Source organism: Protopterus annectens, chromosome 3.part0 (genome assembly GCF_019279795.1).
Source record: "Protopterus annectens isolate FY-2018-M chromosome 3.part0, PAN1.0, whole genome shotgun sequence".
In the NCBI taxonomy this organism is placed as follows: domain Eukaryota; kingdom Metazoa; phylum Chordata; order Ceratodontiformes; family Protopteridae; genus Protopterus; species Protopterus annectens.
The window spans coordinates 226,020,312-226,038,587 of NC_056731.1; the positions used below are offsets into that span (position 1 = coordinate 226,020,312).

General features: G+C 39.4%; 1 protein-coding gene across 1 annotated transcript in view; it reads right to left on the bottom strand.

Moving 5' to 3' along the window:
* The window catches only part of LOC122796318 (ATP-dependent translocase ABCB1-like), a 329,590-nt gene that overhangs the window by 180,268 nt on the left and 131,046 nt on the right, over positions 1-18,276 (bottom strand). The window contains exons 12-13 of the mRNA XM_044064705.1: positions 9,843-9,953; positions 7,098-7,223 (exon numbers count right to left, since the gene is read on the bottom strand). Coding sequence (XP_043920640.1) covers positions 7,098-7,223; positions 9,843-9,953 — 237 coding nt within the window. The remainder of the gene's footprint in view (positions 1-7,097; positions 7,224-9,842; positions 9,954-18,276) is intronic.

The following is an 18,276-nucleotide window of genomic DNA, read 5'->3' on the forward strand; positions in this document are numbered from 1 at the left end:
AGCTAGCCAGGTGAACAAGAACAGAGCCATTTTTGGCATAGGTGCTGTTTAAGCAAAGTTTTAAAACGATTTAAGTTTTCTATCAGCTCCAGGGTTTTGACACATAATGGGAGTAGAGAGAGTCTCCAGCAGTGTTGAATGTCTTACTGATCCATAGTGAGAGTTCATTGCTAGAGCAAAGGTCTCTAGTGGGTGAAGTGTACAGCAGAGTATTTTGTGATGCTGAATATTTGTCTTGAGTGTACAACATGTTGTGGGCAATGATTAGTTGCGAGTATGTCAACTGGTTTGGGAGTTCAAGCCAGTTTAATTGTTTTAAAGCAAGGCAGTGGTGTGTTTTATATGGTTGGATGGTTGCAAATTTAGCTATTTTATAGTAGCAGTAGGCTAGTTTAGATTTGCACGTAGTGTTGATATTTGTAAGAATGGGGAAGCACATAATAAAGAAGGAAGGAGGTAGGTTGCTGCTAAGATAATGCTTGCTTGATCTGTCAAGTATTGTTTAGCCCTATAGAGACAGTGAGTTTTGGGTGTTTCTTGATGGAATGAAGTATGTGGTGATCAAGTTTGAGGTTGTCATCTCTTATAACTCTGAGCAGTTTAGTGTGTCTATTTTTGTGTTACTACTTGAAGTAATATGAAATATGTGTTTCTGGTTAGGGTGTTGTTTTAGAGTAAATCATGCAAGTTTTTTTTTTTTTTTGGCATTAGGGTATTTTTAGCCATATTTCAATGTCAGTGAATGACTTTTGAGTGAGTTCCTGTAATTTTGTTATGGATGGGGCAGAGCAGATAAGAGTTGAATCATTGACATATTGTATGAGAGTGGCAAGTGTTGTAGGAGTATGAAGTTTATTAATGAAAATATTAAATAGAAGGGGGATGACCACTGACTCTTGGGGAACACCAACAGATATTGGTTGAAATGCTGAAATGTTTTATTGCCATTTAGTTGCCTGCTGATGATTGCATAAATAACTGAGAAACCAGAAGAGGGAGGGGTAAGTGACACCTAGTGTTGCAAGTTCAGAGAGGATCTTTTTGTTGGAGCACTGTGTCAAGGAAATGTGAGAAAACAAAGTTGCCCTTATTTCTGTATTGGTTTACTATGTTGGTGAAGCAGTAGCAATACTGTAGTTGGGCCTGAAACCATGTTGGATGTTGGAGAGGAGGTTGTTTTTGGTTATATTTCATAAGTTGAGAGTGAATACATTTCTCAAGGATTTTAGAGAGGGGTGATAAACTACAGACCTATTGCTTTCCTAACTCTGTTGAAGTACCTCCATTGTGAAGGGGTATAATGGAATTTTTCCACCTGGGTGGGACACAGTTTTCAGTTAGACTAAAATAAGGGGAATTTAGGGAAGGAACAGCTACTGCAGCATTCGAACATCCACTCTTTTGGCAAGTTTACTTATTCAGCTGTATATGTTCATCACTTGACCACTGCTGCGGTAGCCTTAGTTATATGGGTAGATTACCGTAACTTATACTGACTGGGAGGAGGAAGATAGAAGATATATCCCTGGGAGATAGATCTTAGCAAAGTCTGCTCTAGTCCTAGAAAATGATCTAGTTTGTAGTGCTTTGCAAAGACATGTATACAGTACCAAGTTGCTGCGTGTATTAAACCACTAGAATCCACTCCTTTCCAAAAGTCCACAGATGAATTCAGATGAATTAGCAGAGTGAGCCTTGACCCTGTCTGGTATTGCCTTATTGTGGTGGGTATAACAAAAAGAAATAGCGTGAGACAATCATTTGGAGTGCCTGTTTCAACATGGGCTATCCTTTTTTTACCTTCATAAGAAATTAATAACTGCTTAGAGTTAGTAAAAGTTTTAGTCTGTCAAGATAATATCAGAGTTGTCTGTAAACATCCAGAGTATGGAGAATCCTTTCTCCCTCATGTTTAAGTTCTGGAAAGAAAACAGGGGAATGGATAACTTGGTTTAAAGTAAATTCAGATCTCACTTTAGGTATAAAGGAAGGACTAGTTCTTAAGGAAACCACATTTTTCTGGAAAATGAGATATGGTTGATCTACCATAAGAGCTTGCAACTCAGATAATCTTCCTGCAGAATTTAGAGCAACTAACAAAACTGTTTTCCATGTCAACATCCTCTAATCAGCTTGATGAGCTGGTTCAAATGGAGTTATTTTTTTTCAAAACAAAGTAAAGATACCACCTGTTTTCTAGGAGGCATGGTATGCAACACCTCTTTCAAAAACATTTTAACATTACAATGCATTGAAAGGGGACAATCTATGGGTAAACATACTGAAATGGTTAAAAATGAACCTGGAAAGTGGAGTAAAAAAGTCCAGAGGATAATAACTCATACGAATATTGCAAAGCCACAGAAATACTAGGCTTAAAAAAGGTCCTGGTTCTTATTTTGGCACCGACTAGAAAATATTTTCCATTTACTAATATATGATTTCATAGTGGCAGGTTTTCTTGCCTCCTTTAATACCTGCTGAATGTCCTTAGAATTTTAATACCTTTTAGGCACCTATTTTCAATCATCCAGGCAGTTAGTTGCACTTGATTCAACTATAAAACACCCCTTCTGTCCTATGCGAGTAGGTCCAGCCTGTGAGGAAGCTTGTAATAATTGCCCTTCATAGGTTGGTACTAGGCTATTGACCCTAGGGCCTATACAAGCCTAGCCATAACAATTCCCTGGCTATTTCTTCCCACACTATTTACTTCCCTGGACCCTTGTCTAGCAGTGCGACTGATGTGATATGAATTTCCTTTCTCCTATCCAATCAAGGTTCCTTTTGAACAGGGCCAAAGAGGCGCTCTGCTTTACATGTATGGGCAGTCTATTTCAGATTCTGGGAAGTCTCTGGATCAGGAACCTATCCCTCCAGCATGCTTTATTTATTGTAATAACAAGGTTTGGATCCCTGGAGTGTGTGGCTCTAAGGGATTGGGATTTCTTTAAGTGTAGCATGTCCAAAAGCTCTGGCTTTGACATGGTCTTGTATGTTTAGCAGAGATTGCCTCGGAGTAGATTATATGCGACAGAGTATAGCTGGAGTTTTTTAAGGCGGTCAGCATAGGGCATCTGCTTTAGGCTTGTGATTCTTTTAGTGAGGTATTTCTGCGGCCTTTCCAGTTGTTGCAGATGTCTTGAGAGGTACATACCAAATGGGGCATTGTATTCTATAATGGGTCTAATGAGGGATAAGTACAGTGGGACAATGACCTCCTTTTTTCTGGATGAAAAGCCCTTAGTGATGAGGTGTGCCACATAGAAGGATTTCCTGACTGTTGTGGTGATGTGGTTATTGAAGGTGAGACCACTGTCCACCTGGGTCCCTATGTCTCTTATCACACTTTCGGTGTTTAGTGTACTGCCACCTATGTGGTAATTCACGGGTACATGTTTTTTCCCAAAAGGGATAGCTATACATTTATTGGCATTGAGCTTGAGCCCATGGCTCTGGCACCTAGCATCTGTTTCTGTAAGGCCCTTTTGTAGAGTATCCACATCATTTGGGGATTCAATAATGGCTCCCAGTTTGCAGTCATCTGTGAACTTTGTTAGCCAGAGTCCCTTAGTGTTGGCCTGTACTTCAGAGAAGTAGATGCCAAACAAGAGAGGTCCCAGGAATGAACCCAGAGGTACTCCACTTGTCACTTGTCTGGAGCTGGATTTGGAGTCAGCTACTTTTACAGTGTGGGTTCAGTCAGTAAGCCAGTTGGCAGAGTGACGTAGGGATTAATGGCCTTAGACATTTCCAAAAGAAGGAGGGAACCACTGTTTCCAGGGACAGACGTGAATCAACACAATGACCTGAGGAACGTTCTTCTGAATCTTCAGAATGACCCTGGATATCAGTGGAAAGCATGGGAAACATACAGAGACATTTCTGCACAAGGAAAAAATGAATCTGTTTTCTAGGCCTTTTTCCATGGAGTCCCAGAGCAGAAGTTCTCCAACTGATTTCTGTGAATGGAGGCAAATCTATCTGAGGTACTCATTACAGCTGGATTAATTCCTGAAAGACTCCCCGACTCAGTCTTCGTTTATGATGGCTGCCTTAGTCATGCTCAGCTTGTCTGCACAAAATTTGCTCTGATGGGATACAAGATGGCTGTAGAGTCAGAATGTGCTGAAAAGCTGAAGGTCAGGCTACCATGGCTAGTCTGTACGGAGGGTAAGATCTAGTTACCCCGATTTGTTTATGTGCCAGATAACTGCAGTGTTGTCAGTAATCCCTTTGTTCCCTGGATCCATAGATGACTGAGAGAATCGAAAGCATTTATTACCAATATCGTTTTTACATTTATGTGTTTTGGTCTGCCCATTTCATTCCAAAGTTCCTGCACTTTTACTCCCATAGACACAGATCTCCAAACAAAGTCTCAGGTGTCTGTAGTTAATAACTGTGCTGGAGCTGGAAGGGAAAATGTGAGACCTGGATTCATCTAATGCTGGTATTTCCACCCAAGGTGTTCCCTTTTCACAAATCTTAAAACGGGTATCTGGAATGCCAGTGGACATTGATTTGAGACCATGCTGATTTTAGGAATCACTGATTTTTTTTTCTCAGGTGGACTATGGATAGAGGATTCATGAATATCATGGCTGTCATAAATCCTAATATCCTGAAAAATTCCCTTGCTGAAGCCTTGATCTGAGTGAAAAAATTCAGGAATATATATATATATATATATATATATATATATATATATATATATATATATATATATATATATACAGATATATACATACACACTCACACTCACACTAGCAACTCACACTAGCAACTCACAATTTTCCTGTGTGAGAAAAACTCTTTGAACTGTAGTACTAGTACTAGAAGACACCCCAGGAACACAGCTGGATTTAGCACTAGGCAAACTTGGCAGTGCCTAGGGCACACTGGCTGGGTGGGTCCCACTGGCTGGGGGCTGCCACAACATTTACTTTTTAATTAAAATAAATTGTATGTATGCCTTCTTTGAGGACATTCATTCTTCTTTAAGAATGCTGTCTGCATCTTTGCATCAGCCTGCTGTTTTCTTCTTTTCCACATCCAGAATTTAAACACAAGATGTTCCTGTCTAGAATACATGGGATTTATGCCTGCTTCTTGCTTCTTCTGCCTACAGACAAAACAAACAAATGTACCATTAGCAAGGAAGGTGTCTGTGTATATAATGCCCTAGTTAGGAATGGCAGGATAGTTAATTTACTCAGGCTCAAACCCTGTACCATGCTTACAGGAGACAAGAGCCTGAATCATCTACACAAACTACCAAACTGTTCAAAGCATACGAGTTTCAGTGTATTTTCAAGGAATTACGAGTTTCAGTGTATTTTCAAGGAATTGCAAGTTTCAGTGCATTTTCAAGGAATTGTGAGCTTCAAAGGAAGAGAAGTTTACTGCTACTCATACGAAGGCTGCCTTTACACATCTAACAAAGTTTAAAAAACGTCTAGATGACTGTATGTGTAATTTAAAAATTTCACAAGGGATATGTGAGGAAAATCTGCTTGCTGGGGACAGTGCTAATCTGTCATTGGTACTGGGGGGTGAGGCTGAGCATTGATGGCGTCCTTGTGGTAAACTTAGTAAGAAATTTGAATTTATATTTAAAAAATATTGAACCTATAATATAAACAATATTGATAGAGGCTTAGAGACAGCACAACCCTGACTTATTTATTACAATAGATTCTTGTTTATAATCACTTTTGTTACTGAGCATGATTTTACTAGTGTTTGTAATGTATTACTTATTAAGGCTCTGACACAAGTTCATAGCTTGCAAGGTTTAAAATGTTCTCATGCATAAAAATAGAACATTGTGGAGTCTGGTTAAGAACTTTTTATGTAGAAAGGGACACTCTTGAATGCAACTACAGAATTTAACATACTAGCTCCAAGAAAGTTGTGTCTGTCTGCATGGAGATCTTAGTGGCTACAATGACAACCCTTTGTTTCTAAGCTGCTATGTTTACTGTATGACAAGCAGAACTGGTGGACCAGCATCTGCAGCAAAACTTAGATTACATTTAGTAATTTTCACATCACAACATACAGTTCTCTCCTGATGATCAATGTAAGTCTCTCAGCTTTCTAAATTTCTTGCATACCCTTACTTAACTGTAGATGTGAGCTATTTCAGTGATGCGGGTGGAAAGAACAGCACTGCAGTTAATTTACCATAACTGCAGATGTTCAAGTGAGGGCATTCTGCAGTAATTCCCTTAGGGGATGCACAACCTTCTCTCCTTGTTTTGGGAAAGAAAAATCTCTGGCAACTGAATAGCTCGATTAAGGACCACCAATGTAATTATTTCAGGCATAAAGAAGGGGGTTAGTGTACAAGATGATCCTGTTGTTTGGAAAGATAAAAAAGGATTTTTACATATAAGGGGGTTGTAATTGTAAAATTCTCTTAGCTAAGGCAAATGCAACAAGAAAAACAGAATTTACAAATAAACATAATTAGACAGCATTTCAGACTCAATGTGCACTTCTGTTTATCACAATTACATTACTTTATATACCTGTTAAGTGGTTACAAGTTGTGAGGTTTAAAGTGGCAACGATGCAACCACAAAAAAATTATTATAATTTTTCTCCTGCAGTTTTCATCAATCTTAATTAACTTGTGATTTTTTTACTGAACCTTTTAAATATAAGAAATTTTTGTAATGCTAAAATAAAAAAGAAAGCAGTCAACTGTCATGTTCGATCAATTGATCTCCTTCATTTGATCTTTCACATTCACTGCTGTTTAACTTAATTCAGCGGGTTTCTGGCACTAAAGACTGGATGTAATGAGATGCATATACACACACACACACACACACACACACACACACACACACACACACACACACACACACGCACACACACGAAAAATTAACTGCACCTCAGAATACAAAATGTTCATGCAACATAAGGAGCCAAAAAACAAAGAGAGAACCACTCAGAATGGAACAAGTACTACAGATGTCACATTTTAATGATGCACTTTTGTAGTAAGCATACACCAAAATGAAAGCAAACGAATTTCTGATGAAACTGTGCTAATTGATGATATGCTATTAAGTTCATAAAATTACCTCCCCTTGTAGTGGATCATAAAATCTCTGAATCAGCTGAACTGTAGTGCTTTTTCCGCAACCACTGGAACCAACAAGGGCAATTGTCTTCCCACTCTGAATTGTCAAGTCAAGGCCTCTGAGAATCTACAAGTTACAGTAGAATACAATGTTCATAAATACAGCATAATGGTTATCCAGAAATGTTATGTATTAGAACATGCAGCACTGGTATACATGACAGGACTGGTGCTCTCAGATCAATTAGGATTCATTCCAGCTAACAAATGTAGGCTAGTAACAGAAAAGCTATATACCTTACACATATGTGCTACTGTTTGGATGCTGAAGACACATCTCCTTACTTTCTTTATAACAAGAGTTTTCTGTGACAAAAAACGATTTTTTTTCTTTCCATTACATCAGAGTATTCAGCAAACTATCGGTGGTCTCCTATTGTTTGTGCCATATAATGCACCTGTAACGTAGTTACTTTGAAAGGATCCAATAACTTGAGGTTATAGACCTCTCAGGTAAACAAGCTTCATTCCTGAACAAATATAACCATATATGGTATCATTTCTCACAAAGAAATGAATGCTTATAAACTAGGACCATATTTGTGTGTACAGTGGCTTGTCTCTGGTGAGCAAGACATGTTGTACTTCGAGTTGATTAATGTATTTCTTTTAGACTTAATCTGATAGCACATCCATTTGTATCACCAGATTCCAAATATATTATATATTTATTAATTTAAATTTGTTAACTTTCATAGAACACCGGTCTCTTTGGACTATTTATAGACTCATCCTGGGAGCTGGGACGTAAAATAAAAATACAAAATTGTATCATAGCTTTGAGTATAACAAGCAAATATTAGAGAAACAGAAGACAAAAATATAAAAAAATTCTGAGCACAGAATTGGTAACAGTTAATACCTTGTTAAAAAAGTTAAATACAGTAACAGAGACCAGCAAGTCTTCCTTATGGACACGGACCACACTGATAGCTTTGTGTGTAAAAGTACTCTGCATATGCCAATTTTTTTCATCTTCTTATATTTAATACTAACTCCTGGATTCTTTTCAGTGAGCTACATTCAAATGTATCATAAGGTGGCCCAGTTCATTCTGAGGAGTTGCTATGTAAACACTCCACTTTTTAAAGGCAGACAGTTTTCTTACTTTAAAAAAATGCATGATGGCACCTCACTGAGAGCTCTTCAATATCCTTGCCAGTGACATCAAACAAGATGCCACAAAAACAGAGAAAGATACAGCGTACAAAAGGGCAAACATGATTAGTGTAAGCTATCAGAATGGGCTGAGTGATGTTCAGTGCTGACAAATGCAAAGTATTGCGCTTAGGAAAAAATAAGAAATAACCCTGGGATTGTATACAAGCTTTGAATGGTGTAACTCAAAGCCACAGAAGAGACAAACAACTTGGAAAGGTTTATAAATACAGCAATACACTGCCTTAAATTAAGCAAACAGGCAACAGCCAAGGCCATTAGGATGCTGGGTAGCAGTTCCAAGGGTGCAGACATTGGGGACAATGAAGTAATTTCCTGCTCTACAAGTCATGGGTGAGGTTACAACTGAAATATTATATATATAGCTTTGGAGACCATATAGAAAAAAGTTTGCCAGTGTTTGAGATGCTATAGAGGCAGGCAATTCAGAATATAAAAGGGATGAGAAGGAGCAGTATATGTGGAAATGTTAAAAAGGACTAAGATTGTTATCTGTTGGGACACAGTAAAAAAAGAAAGTTGAGGAGTAACTTGGTCCAACAGTCATCAAGGGAATATGTGGAGAAGTAACAGTCTAAAGGTCAAGAAACAACTATGAATTCCTAACCGGGAGGAAAAAAGCTCATGTATATAAGAAGTTCTAAACCATTTCTTATTTAAATACCATTAAGTCTTCATTTGCATAAGTTCATTGAAAGCTGTCATGCTTAAGTCAACTGACCTCTCTGAATCGCACTGAAGCTGGGTTTAGCTGTGACCTGTAAAGATTGCCTTTATGTCTAAATTCAATAATGATGCCAGTTGTTTTGTTCCAAGCAGTACTGATAACAATACAAACCCAGTAAATGAACCACTGAAACTGCAAACAAACAAAGAAAACTATTTGTCTGCAGTATTGATAAGAACACATTTTTGCAACTCACCATATCTCTACGACCTTGCATGTATTGTTCAAATCCCTTATTCAAAAGACATTCCTGAAGAAACTATATTTGATCTTCAGGCCCTTCCATAAAGAAGAATGAAATTAATCCAGCCTAAAAAATACTCTATACAGTTAGTTGCTGCTTCAGAAATGAAAGCTTTATCTGCATAACCCTTCCTTTTACCCCTCAAAATATTAGCATTCCTAAATCAGTACAGTGCATTATTCAGAAGCATAACTGATATGTTTACTTTACACATGTGAGCTTAATACAGCATTTTTGCCCTGTGTGTCTTCTCAGTATTCACAGAATCTTATTTAATTTGCAACTTATTATTTTCATCAAAGGTCCGTTTACCTTAAGACAAAAAATCTACAGACCTCACTGACTTAATCTCTCGTAACAGTTGCTTTACTGGTTGATTTAAATCATCCTTTCATCCATCTCTGCCCTCTTTTGAGTTCATAACTTTATAAAAAAAATTGTTACAATAAAATAAAATGTATAATCAGTTAAAATGTTACCTCAAAAAGTGCTTAAATGATTCTTCTATAAATTAAAGAAACTTCTTGATAACTTACTGGAATATCTGGTCTGGACGGATATGAAAAGTGCACATTTTTGAATTCGATATCTCCTTTCACACTGTCAGGTTTATATCCATCTTTGGAACTGCTGTCAATTAAGCGTGGCTAGAATAAAGGTTTACAGTCTTTTGTTAAATATGCATTTTTGAGTTAGTTTCCTGCCCCCCCCCAAAAAAAAAAAACTTTCTGTCAGAAAATAATTCAGCACTTGTCCTCTCTAATTTGTATTGAACAAGGTACTCTAAACCCTCTTATATTTATTTAGGTTTATCAGACCACCCACACAGTACTGTTAATGTTGACACAATATAAACTGCTACTGAGCCAATTTCTGGAGTCCTGGAGTAGAGCATCCGTTTCACTAAGCATTTTCAAGGTTGGGCACAACAAAAATTTAATATAGAGAGAATGAATATTTACAAAGATAAATGTGTGACCCTGCGTGGTGTCAGCAAGTGAAACTGATCAAGTGCCTCAGGTTTCATAACCTACTACACCATATTGGGAATTATGTAATTAGTTTGAGACAGTCACATTTCTGAAATATGCAAATAAGTCAGGAGATAAATTTTGAAAAATATATGTTTTGTGTGTGCATGCATGTGTTTTGGGGGTACGGTTGATATGACTGGATGTATATTTGATTGGCAAAGTTTAATCTTAAAATTGCAGTACATATTAGTAAACAAGTAGATGCTATGCATTTGAATGTAAATTACACTTGTGTATCTGTGTGTGTGTGTGTGTGTGTGTGTGTGTGTGTGTGTGTGTGTGTGTGTGTGTGTGTGTGTGTGTGTGTATTATATAATGCACGTACATGGCTGTTTGACAATCAAATGCACAAAATATCTAGCCACTAAACTGACATTCAGATCACTGAAAAAAAATCATGCTTGTGCAATTATGTCTGTGTGTGACTCTTTCTCCCTCTCTGTCAGTTTGCATATGTCAAGGATGCTTCTTGATACATGTATAATTAATTGACATTAACAGTATGACAGTCTACTATCGGTGTACTCAGTTAAGGACAAGGCTCTCTATTTGCCCTTACCAGCCAATCACTAAAACAGCTCACTTTACCTATTCAGGCATGTCCAAAGGCCAGTTTCAGGTGTACTCTCCAGTCCAACTGGTGAATCTGGGCATTTTGAGGCAATGTTACAACTGCCTCATGTACACAGACAACCCTCTCCTCCTCCTACCACCAAACACTAATATATGTGAGAGATGAAATTATACAGCCAAACTGGAGGCAAAGCTCTCTCAACCCAAGACTGGAACTAACAGTCAAGAAGAGAAGGAAATACTTGCAACACACCACCAGTATCACATAGACCTACTAAACCAACACTGGCAAATAAAACACATAAATACACGAAAACATACTCAGAGGCTCTAAATAAAAATCTGCAAAAGCAACAGAAACCTCCAAAGCAGGAACCCAAGCAACCTTCACAGCCCATCACAAACCATGAAACACATACTTCACATAATCAGTGTGCCATGCAATCACAGCACTTAAGGCAAAATAACATACCCAACACTCTAGTAATAGGTGACTCTATAGTCAGGCACACTGATGTCCCACTAACTAGGCTGGACAAGGAGAAGGTTACAGTTAGCTGCCTGTCGGGTGCCAGGATCCACCACATAACACAAGCACTCAGGTCACTCAGAACAAGTACAAATACGGCTCTGTCATTGTCCATGTTGGTGAGAATGACCTGAGACGTACGTCCCTGGACTACATGAAAGAGCTCTCTGATCAGGTATTCGAGGCTTGTATGACCCTGACCCTGAGTAGCATCCTGCCCTCAACCAAGAATGATACCACAGTATAAAGAAAAAAATGATAAATTTCAATAATTAGCTAAGTTTCTGGTGTCATTCAAAGGGGATCCAGTATCTGTCCACCTGGGATGACATGCTCGACAAACCACGTTGCTTCACAAGAGATGGTTTGCACCGGTCACCCTTAGGCTTTCAAATACTGGCCAAGGCTTTTGCCACCCCCATAGTGCCTTTTTTAGGCAAGGCTCAAAAGACAAACCCACCACCGTAAATAGCACAAGTAACCAAAAACTGAGGGTAATGCTACTCAACGCCAGAAGTCTAAACCTCAAAATGCATGCGCTCGAGGCACTCCTCAGTATGGAGAACATCGATATCTGTGCAGTAACAGAAACCTGGTTTAAGGCTCCTGAGAGCACCCCAGCACTACCAGGCTATAACTCATACCATACTTTTTGGCCACAGAACCCGGACCGAAACACAAAAGGCGGGGGTGTATCCATATTCATCAAGGATACCCACACCTCCAGGTTAGTGTCACAGTACAATACCTCAGAGATCATCCATGTGCAAGTAACAATGGGCAAAACTGCAATTCAAATTGTAGCTTGCTACAGATCACTCACTCACTATGACCCAGGACTCCCATTCCGCATTTCTGGAAACACTGGAAAATATGAAGGTCCTACCAAATGCCCGGATATTGGGTGATTTCAATTACCCAAACATTAACTGGGAGAATTACTCAAGTACTAACTCCCTTGCCCAACGCTTCCTAGAATTTATAAACTCAAATGCCCTGGATCAACTGGTCAACACCCCCACCAGAGGTGACAACATATTGGACCTGGTCATCACCAATATGGGCGACCGGTGTTCTACACCGGAGGTCAACCCCTCGCTGGTTAGATCAGATCATAGACTAATCACTCTGGAAATCCACATTCCGCCCCCACCCCCAATCAAGGAAACCACCATGAAAAACTTTTCAAAAGCAAACTTCACATTACTTAAGACCGAGGTGGAAAGATTCACAGCCCCCATGCTAAAGGACAACACTGTCCAAGCTGCTGAATCCCTTGCAAAGGCACTCTATGAGCACCTGCAAGAATGCATGGATCGTGCTATCCCCAAGCAAAACCAAGACTCACTCCTCCAAGAAAAGGAAACCAGTGTTATCCCCAAGCAAAACCAAGACTCACTCCTCCAAGAAAAGGAAACCAGTCTGGTGGACCCCTGCCATAAATAAGCTATACAATAGAAGGAGGAAACTAGTACAGAAAAGAGTAAAATCCCAAGAAGGAAAGACATCCTTGATCAGTATCAGCAAGAAACGACGATCCCTCATAAAATCATCCAAGGCTAGCTTCGAAAGAGAAATTGCCAAAGACTCCAAAGATAACCACAAAGTGTTCTTTAGCTATGTCAAGAACCTAAGTGGAAACTCTCCGATCTGCTCTGAGTTAGTGCAGAATGGTACAAAATACACTGAACCGACTGATATTGCCAACATTCTGGCAGACAGGTTTAGTGCAAACTTCTCCCCCTCTCACCTCCTAAAGGGCTCATAACCATACCAGAAGAATGTAGAGCCCCAGCAATCACTGACACTCAGGTTAAAACAGCCCTATCCAAAGCCAAAAACACAGCTTCAATGGGACCGGACGGTGTCCCAGGCTGTGTCTTACACGAGCTCCAAAATGAACTAACCCCTCACCTAAACACACTGTTCAAACTCAGCCTCTCTACAGGCTACATACCCATAGAGTGGCACACAGAAACAGTTATCCCACTCCACAAAGGTGGAGCCACAACGGAATATGGGAACTATTGCCCTATAAGCCTGGCTAGCCTAATCTGCAAGGCTATGGAGCGCATCATCATGGAACTCATTAAAAGAGACATTGGGACCCTCCAAACACTGGACCCTACCCAGTTTGGCTTTGTTAAGGGAAGATCATGCCTCCTAAACCTGGCGGACTTCTTTGAGACAGTTACCAAGGCTTTAGACGAGGGAAAGTAGGTCCACACAGCATACCTAGACCTCGCAAAGGCTTTCAACACCATTCCCCATTCTGGTATTATAGAAAAGCTCACCTGCCTGAACATAAACCCCTACATCATGAGATGGGTTGCCAATTGGCTCATGGATAGAACTCACAAGGTGAGAGTTGCAGGCTCTAGGTCTGACTCTACACCGGTTATAAGTGGTGGCCCCAGGGCTCAGTCCTGGGACCCCTCCTGTTTGGTATATACTTCTCAGAGGTACAGGCAAGCACAGGAGGACTATGGCTGACCAAGTTCGCAGATTACTGCAAACTGGGGGCCATAATTGACTCTCCGGCTGATAGAGACATTTTCCATAAGGGTCTCACTGAAACGGATACCTGGTGTCAAAATCATGGCCTCAAGCTAAATGCCAAAAAGTGCATAATCATCCCCTTTGGAAATAACAAAGTACCCGCAAACTACTACATACGTGGTAGTCCCCTAAATACAGAAAATGTAATAAGGGATCTGGGAACCCAAGTAGATAGTAATCTCTCCTGTGATAATCATATTGCCAAGGTGGTTAGAAAATCCTTCTATGTGGCCCACCTAATCACAAAAGGGTTCGCATCTAGAACAAAAGAGGTTATTGCGCCCCTCTTCTCACTCATCAGACCCATCATAGAGTACAATGCCCCATTTGGGATGTACCTTACAAGACACCTGCAACAGCTTGAAAGACCACAGAAGTACCTCATCAAGAGGATTACTGGCCTCAAACAAATGCCCTATACAGCCCGACTGAAGAAACTCCAGTTGTACTCGGTTGCATACCGCTTACTCAGAGGTAATCTCTGCCTGACATACAAGGCCATGTCTAACCCAGAATTGATAGACATGCTCTACCTAAAATAAAAACAAATCCATAAGAGCCACACACTCTAGGGATCTAAACCTCACCACAATGATAAATAGGACGTGCTGGTGGGATAGATTCCTGTCCCAGAGACTCCCCATGCTTTGGAACAGGATTCCAATCTACATTAGGCAGAGCTCCTCACTAACACTCTTCCAGAGAAACCTTGATGAATGGATGGGAAACAGAAAATTTACCCTAGGGATCACTGCAGTGGCTCTGCTGGACAGAAGCACAGGGAACTAATGGCTCTGCTGGACAGAGGCACAGGAAACTAATCTAAGGGGCCGTCGAAAGCCAACACATTCCAGCTAGGCTTATAGATGCCCTCAGCCAGATAGCCTAATACTTACCTATGAACCTATATATATATCTATATATATATATATTATATATATTATATATATATATATATTATATATATACATATATATATAAAATTATGTGTAATATATGTGTGTGTATACATATAACTTCTTTTTCTTTCGGCTGCTCCCATTAGGGGTCATTACAGCGGATCATCAGTTTCCATTTCTTCATGTCCTCTGCATCTTGCACGGTCACACCAACCACCTTGCATGCCCTCTCTCATCACATCCACAAACCTTATGTTAGGCCTTCCTCTTTTTGTCTTACCTGGCAGCTCCATCCTTAGCATCATTCTCCCAATCCAGCATCCCTCCTCAGCACATGTCCAAACCAATGCAATCTCCCCTTTTTGACTTTGTCTTCAAATGTGTGTATGCATGTATGATTCTGTTTAATTTCATTAAGTCACTTATCAAATATTGATTTTTGATGCAATTGCAAAAGATTTATTGAGATCCAATTCAGCAAACTTGGTTCATAGATTCCAGACATGAGAAAGATAGGACTTGCTCCCTTACAGAGGCAGCCCAGTGGTGCAGCGGTTAGGATTGCAGCCTCATAGCAAGAGGTTCTCTGGTTCAAGTCTCAGCTGGCATGCCTTCTGTGCAGAGTCTGCATGTAATCCCTACATTTGTGTGGGTTTCATCCAGGTATTCCAGTTTACTCCCACATTCCAAAGACATGCATCTGGAGCATTTCTCCCCAGGCCTCTGCTGAAAATGGGCTCTTTCCCAGTAAAGAAATGTAAAATAAAATAAAATAACAAATAAAGATTCTATGTTAGTACCTGGAAGGGAAGTTCCCTGAGATGGGTTTGATAAACTTGTGATGTACTGCAACCCATCAAATTGTGACTTAACAAAAAGAAATATAATCAATTAAGCAACCCATCAAAATGCGACTTAAAAAAAAAAAAGAAATATAATCACTGTCAGTTTAAGTAATGTTTTCAAAGTTAATATGGCAGTTAGAAAACCAGTAATGGGGAAGGGCAAATGACCAGAAACTCAAGATGGGAGTTAAATCTTTCTGTCAGGGAAGGGCAAATGACCAGAAACTCAAGATGGGAGTTAAATCTTTCAGTCAGGAAATCTTTGTATCTAACCTGTTTAATAACTAAAGCTATCTCATTCAGGTCAAAAGAAATTACCACTCCTATATAATCTGCTCTAGGCAGATGAATTAAAAAATATGCAGATAGAAAGACCCCAAAGGTTCCTAATTAAAAAGATCACAGGACTGAAGACTCAGTTACCAAGAAAGGCTTGAAGCTCTTTTTCTGTACTCTGTCTGTTATAGATTCCTGGATGGTGAATTACGTAAAACATTCATTGCTGTTAAGGACTCAATCGTCTTTGATCTCTCCTACACCATCTCAAAGCAAATGGCTCCACAAACACTCAAGACCTATAGTGTTGGTGATGGTGCAGCGGTAGCATTGTCACCTCACAGCAAGAGGTTCTCCCGTTCGATTCTCGGCTGGAGCACCTTCTGTGTGGAGTCTGCATGTCCTCCCTGTGGTTGAGTGACATTCAAAAGACATGCGTAAATGGGCATGCCTTCGTTGAAGGTTGGGCATCAAGCTGGCACGTCGGCACCATAAAAATCAACTGCCAATCATTAGCGGATTGGAATTCCGCTGTGGCGACCCCTGACCAGGAAAAGCCGAAAGAAGAACAACAATCTTAGACCTGTTTTGCACAGGACAACAGTGTTGAGGGATACCCAATTTTTTTAGTCTCTTTATGATTGTATATCTTAGTGTGATGCAGCTAGGTGCTTTTTAGTAACTTTAGATGTTTGTACACTTTTTACTGTCATCCTGGACCTTGAGGGTGTTGAATATGTAAGGTTATATCTTCATAGACATAGCTCATATTCTAATGATAAGATATCTTATTTGTTCTCTTTTGGACCTTGTCAGAAAAATATGTATTAATGTGTGTATTAGTAATATGCTTAGTGCATTTAGAGCTTGAAAAGGGTTAACACATTTATTCTATTTCATACTGCATAAATCTGTACAAACTGCAGATGCTTTCTGACCTTGTATTGTTAGCTAAAATCTTGCTTGTGCCTTGGAAATTTACTGAGAAGCAGAGGATTCCTGCTTACGTTAGGAAATTAATGAATAGAACAATACTACTTGTATGAAACTTAGACAAGAAGTTCCGTTTGTGCTGTGAGAAAATACATAGCTGTAGAAGCTATAGATAATTAGGACAAATCCTGTTTGAAAATATGAACTGCAATCAGCATTTGCTTGTATCTGAGTTAGAAGAGTACCTTGAAATGTAACACTGTACAATAGAAGCCTGTAAACGAATTAGTGCCCACCAAGGCCAGGTTGTTTTTCTCAAAAGTTTCTCACAAATCTAGTCATGTCAGCAGAAAATCTGAGTAACATCTGTTGTAGAACAATACTGAAAGCTGTGTTTGATTTCGTCAGCCATAGAAGGCCATGTCTTGTAAAACAGTATAAGAATAAGCATACTTCCTGTTAGTAGTTAGACAAATCCTTGTATTTGCATGTTTTTGTCTCCTTGCAGCAAGTAATTAAATATGCCTTAACTGAACCTTACATGCATTAGTCTTTGAAGTTTTTTCCTTTGACAGATTGGTCCTTCAGACCGGAATCCCTCACTTCGCCTCAGATCAGACAGGCTAGGTGGCTTGAAACCGTAGGGGGAAGAAACCACATTGGTACTCCTTAGTTGAAAAGCCCTCCGATTGAATTGTCGTACAAAAGACGCCAGCCACTTTCTGATCTGCGACTGAAGGACGGGTTTACTCGAACCAGGTGATCTATCATGAAGGCTCAGGTAAGGTGAATCTACCTTTTTTTTTCTGTTTTAGATCAGGGACTAGATTTGTATTTATTTTGTTAAGACTTTGTTTATACAAGTCAGGGACAAAAAGAATACCTTCTTGTCATAGATCATGGAAAAAGAGCAGGTAAGCAGTCATTCTGAAGAGACTATAACAAAATCCGTGGTACCATGTTAAAAATAAGGAGTTACGTAACGATTAAAAGGGTAGGACAGAATGGGTAATAATTGTACAAAAAGACCCCAAAATCCGCCGTTAACCGAAGACGCGAAATACATGCAGTCACAGCGTGCTGATAATATTAAATACTACTCAAAATGGGTTAAGAAGTATGAATTTGATGGTAAATTAGAAAAATCCTCGCTTGTCAAACTTGTCAAACAGCTTAAAACCGATTCTAAAGGTCGGGTAAAAAAGCAACGTCAATTAGGAATTCCTCAGGCACACAGGTGGATTGAGGAAGTAAACCAAAGGGAACAAAAGAATAATAATTCAAAAGCAATATTTTTAGATAAGGAGAACAATAACTTTGTA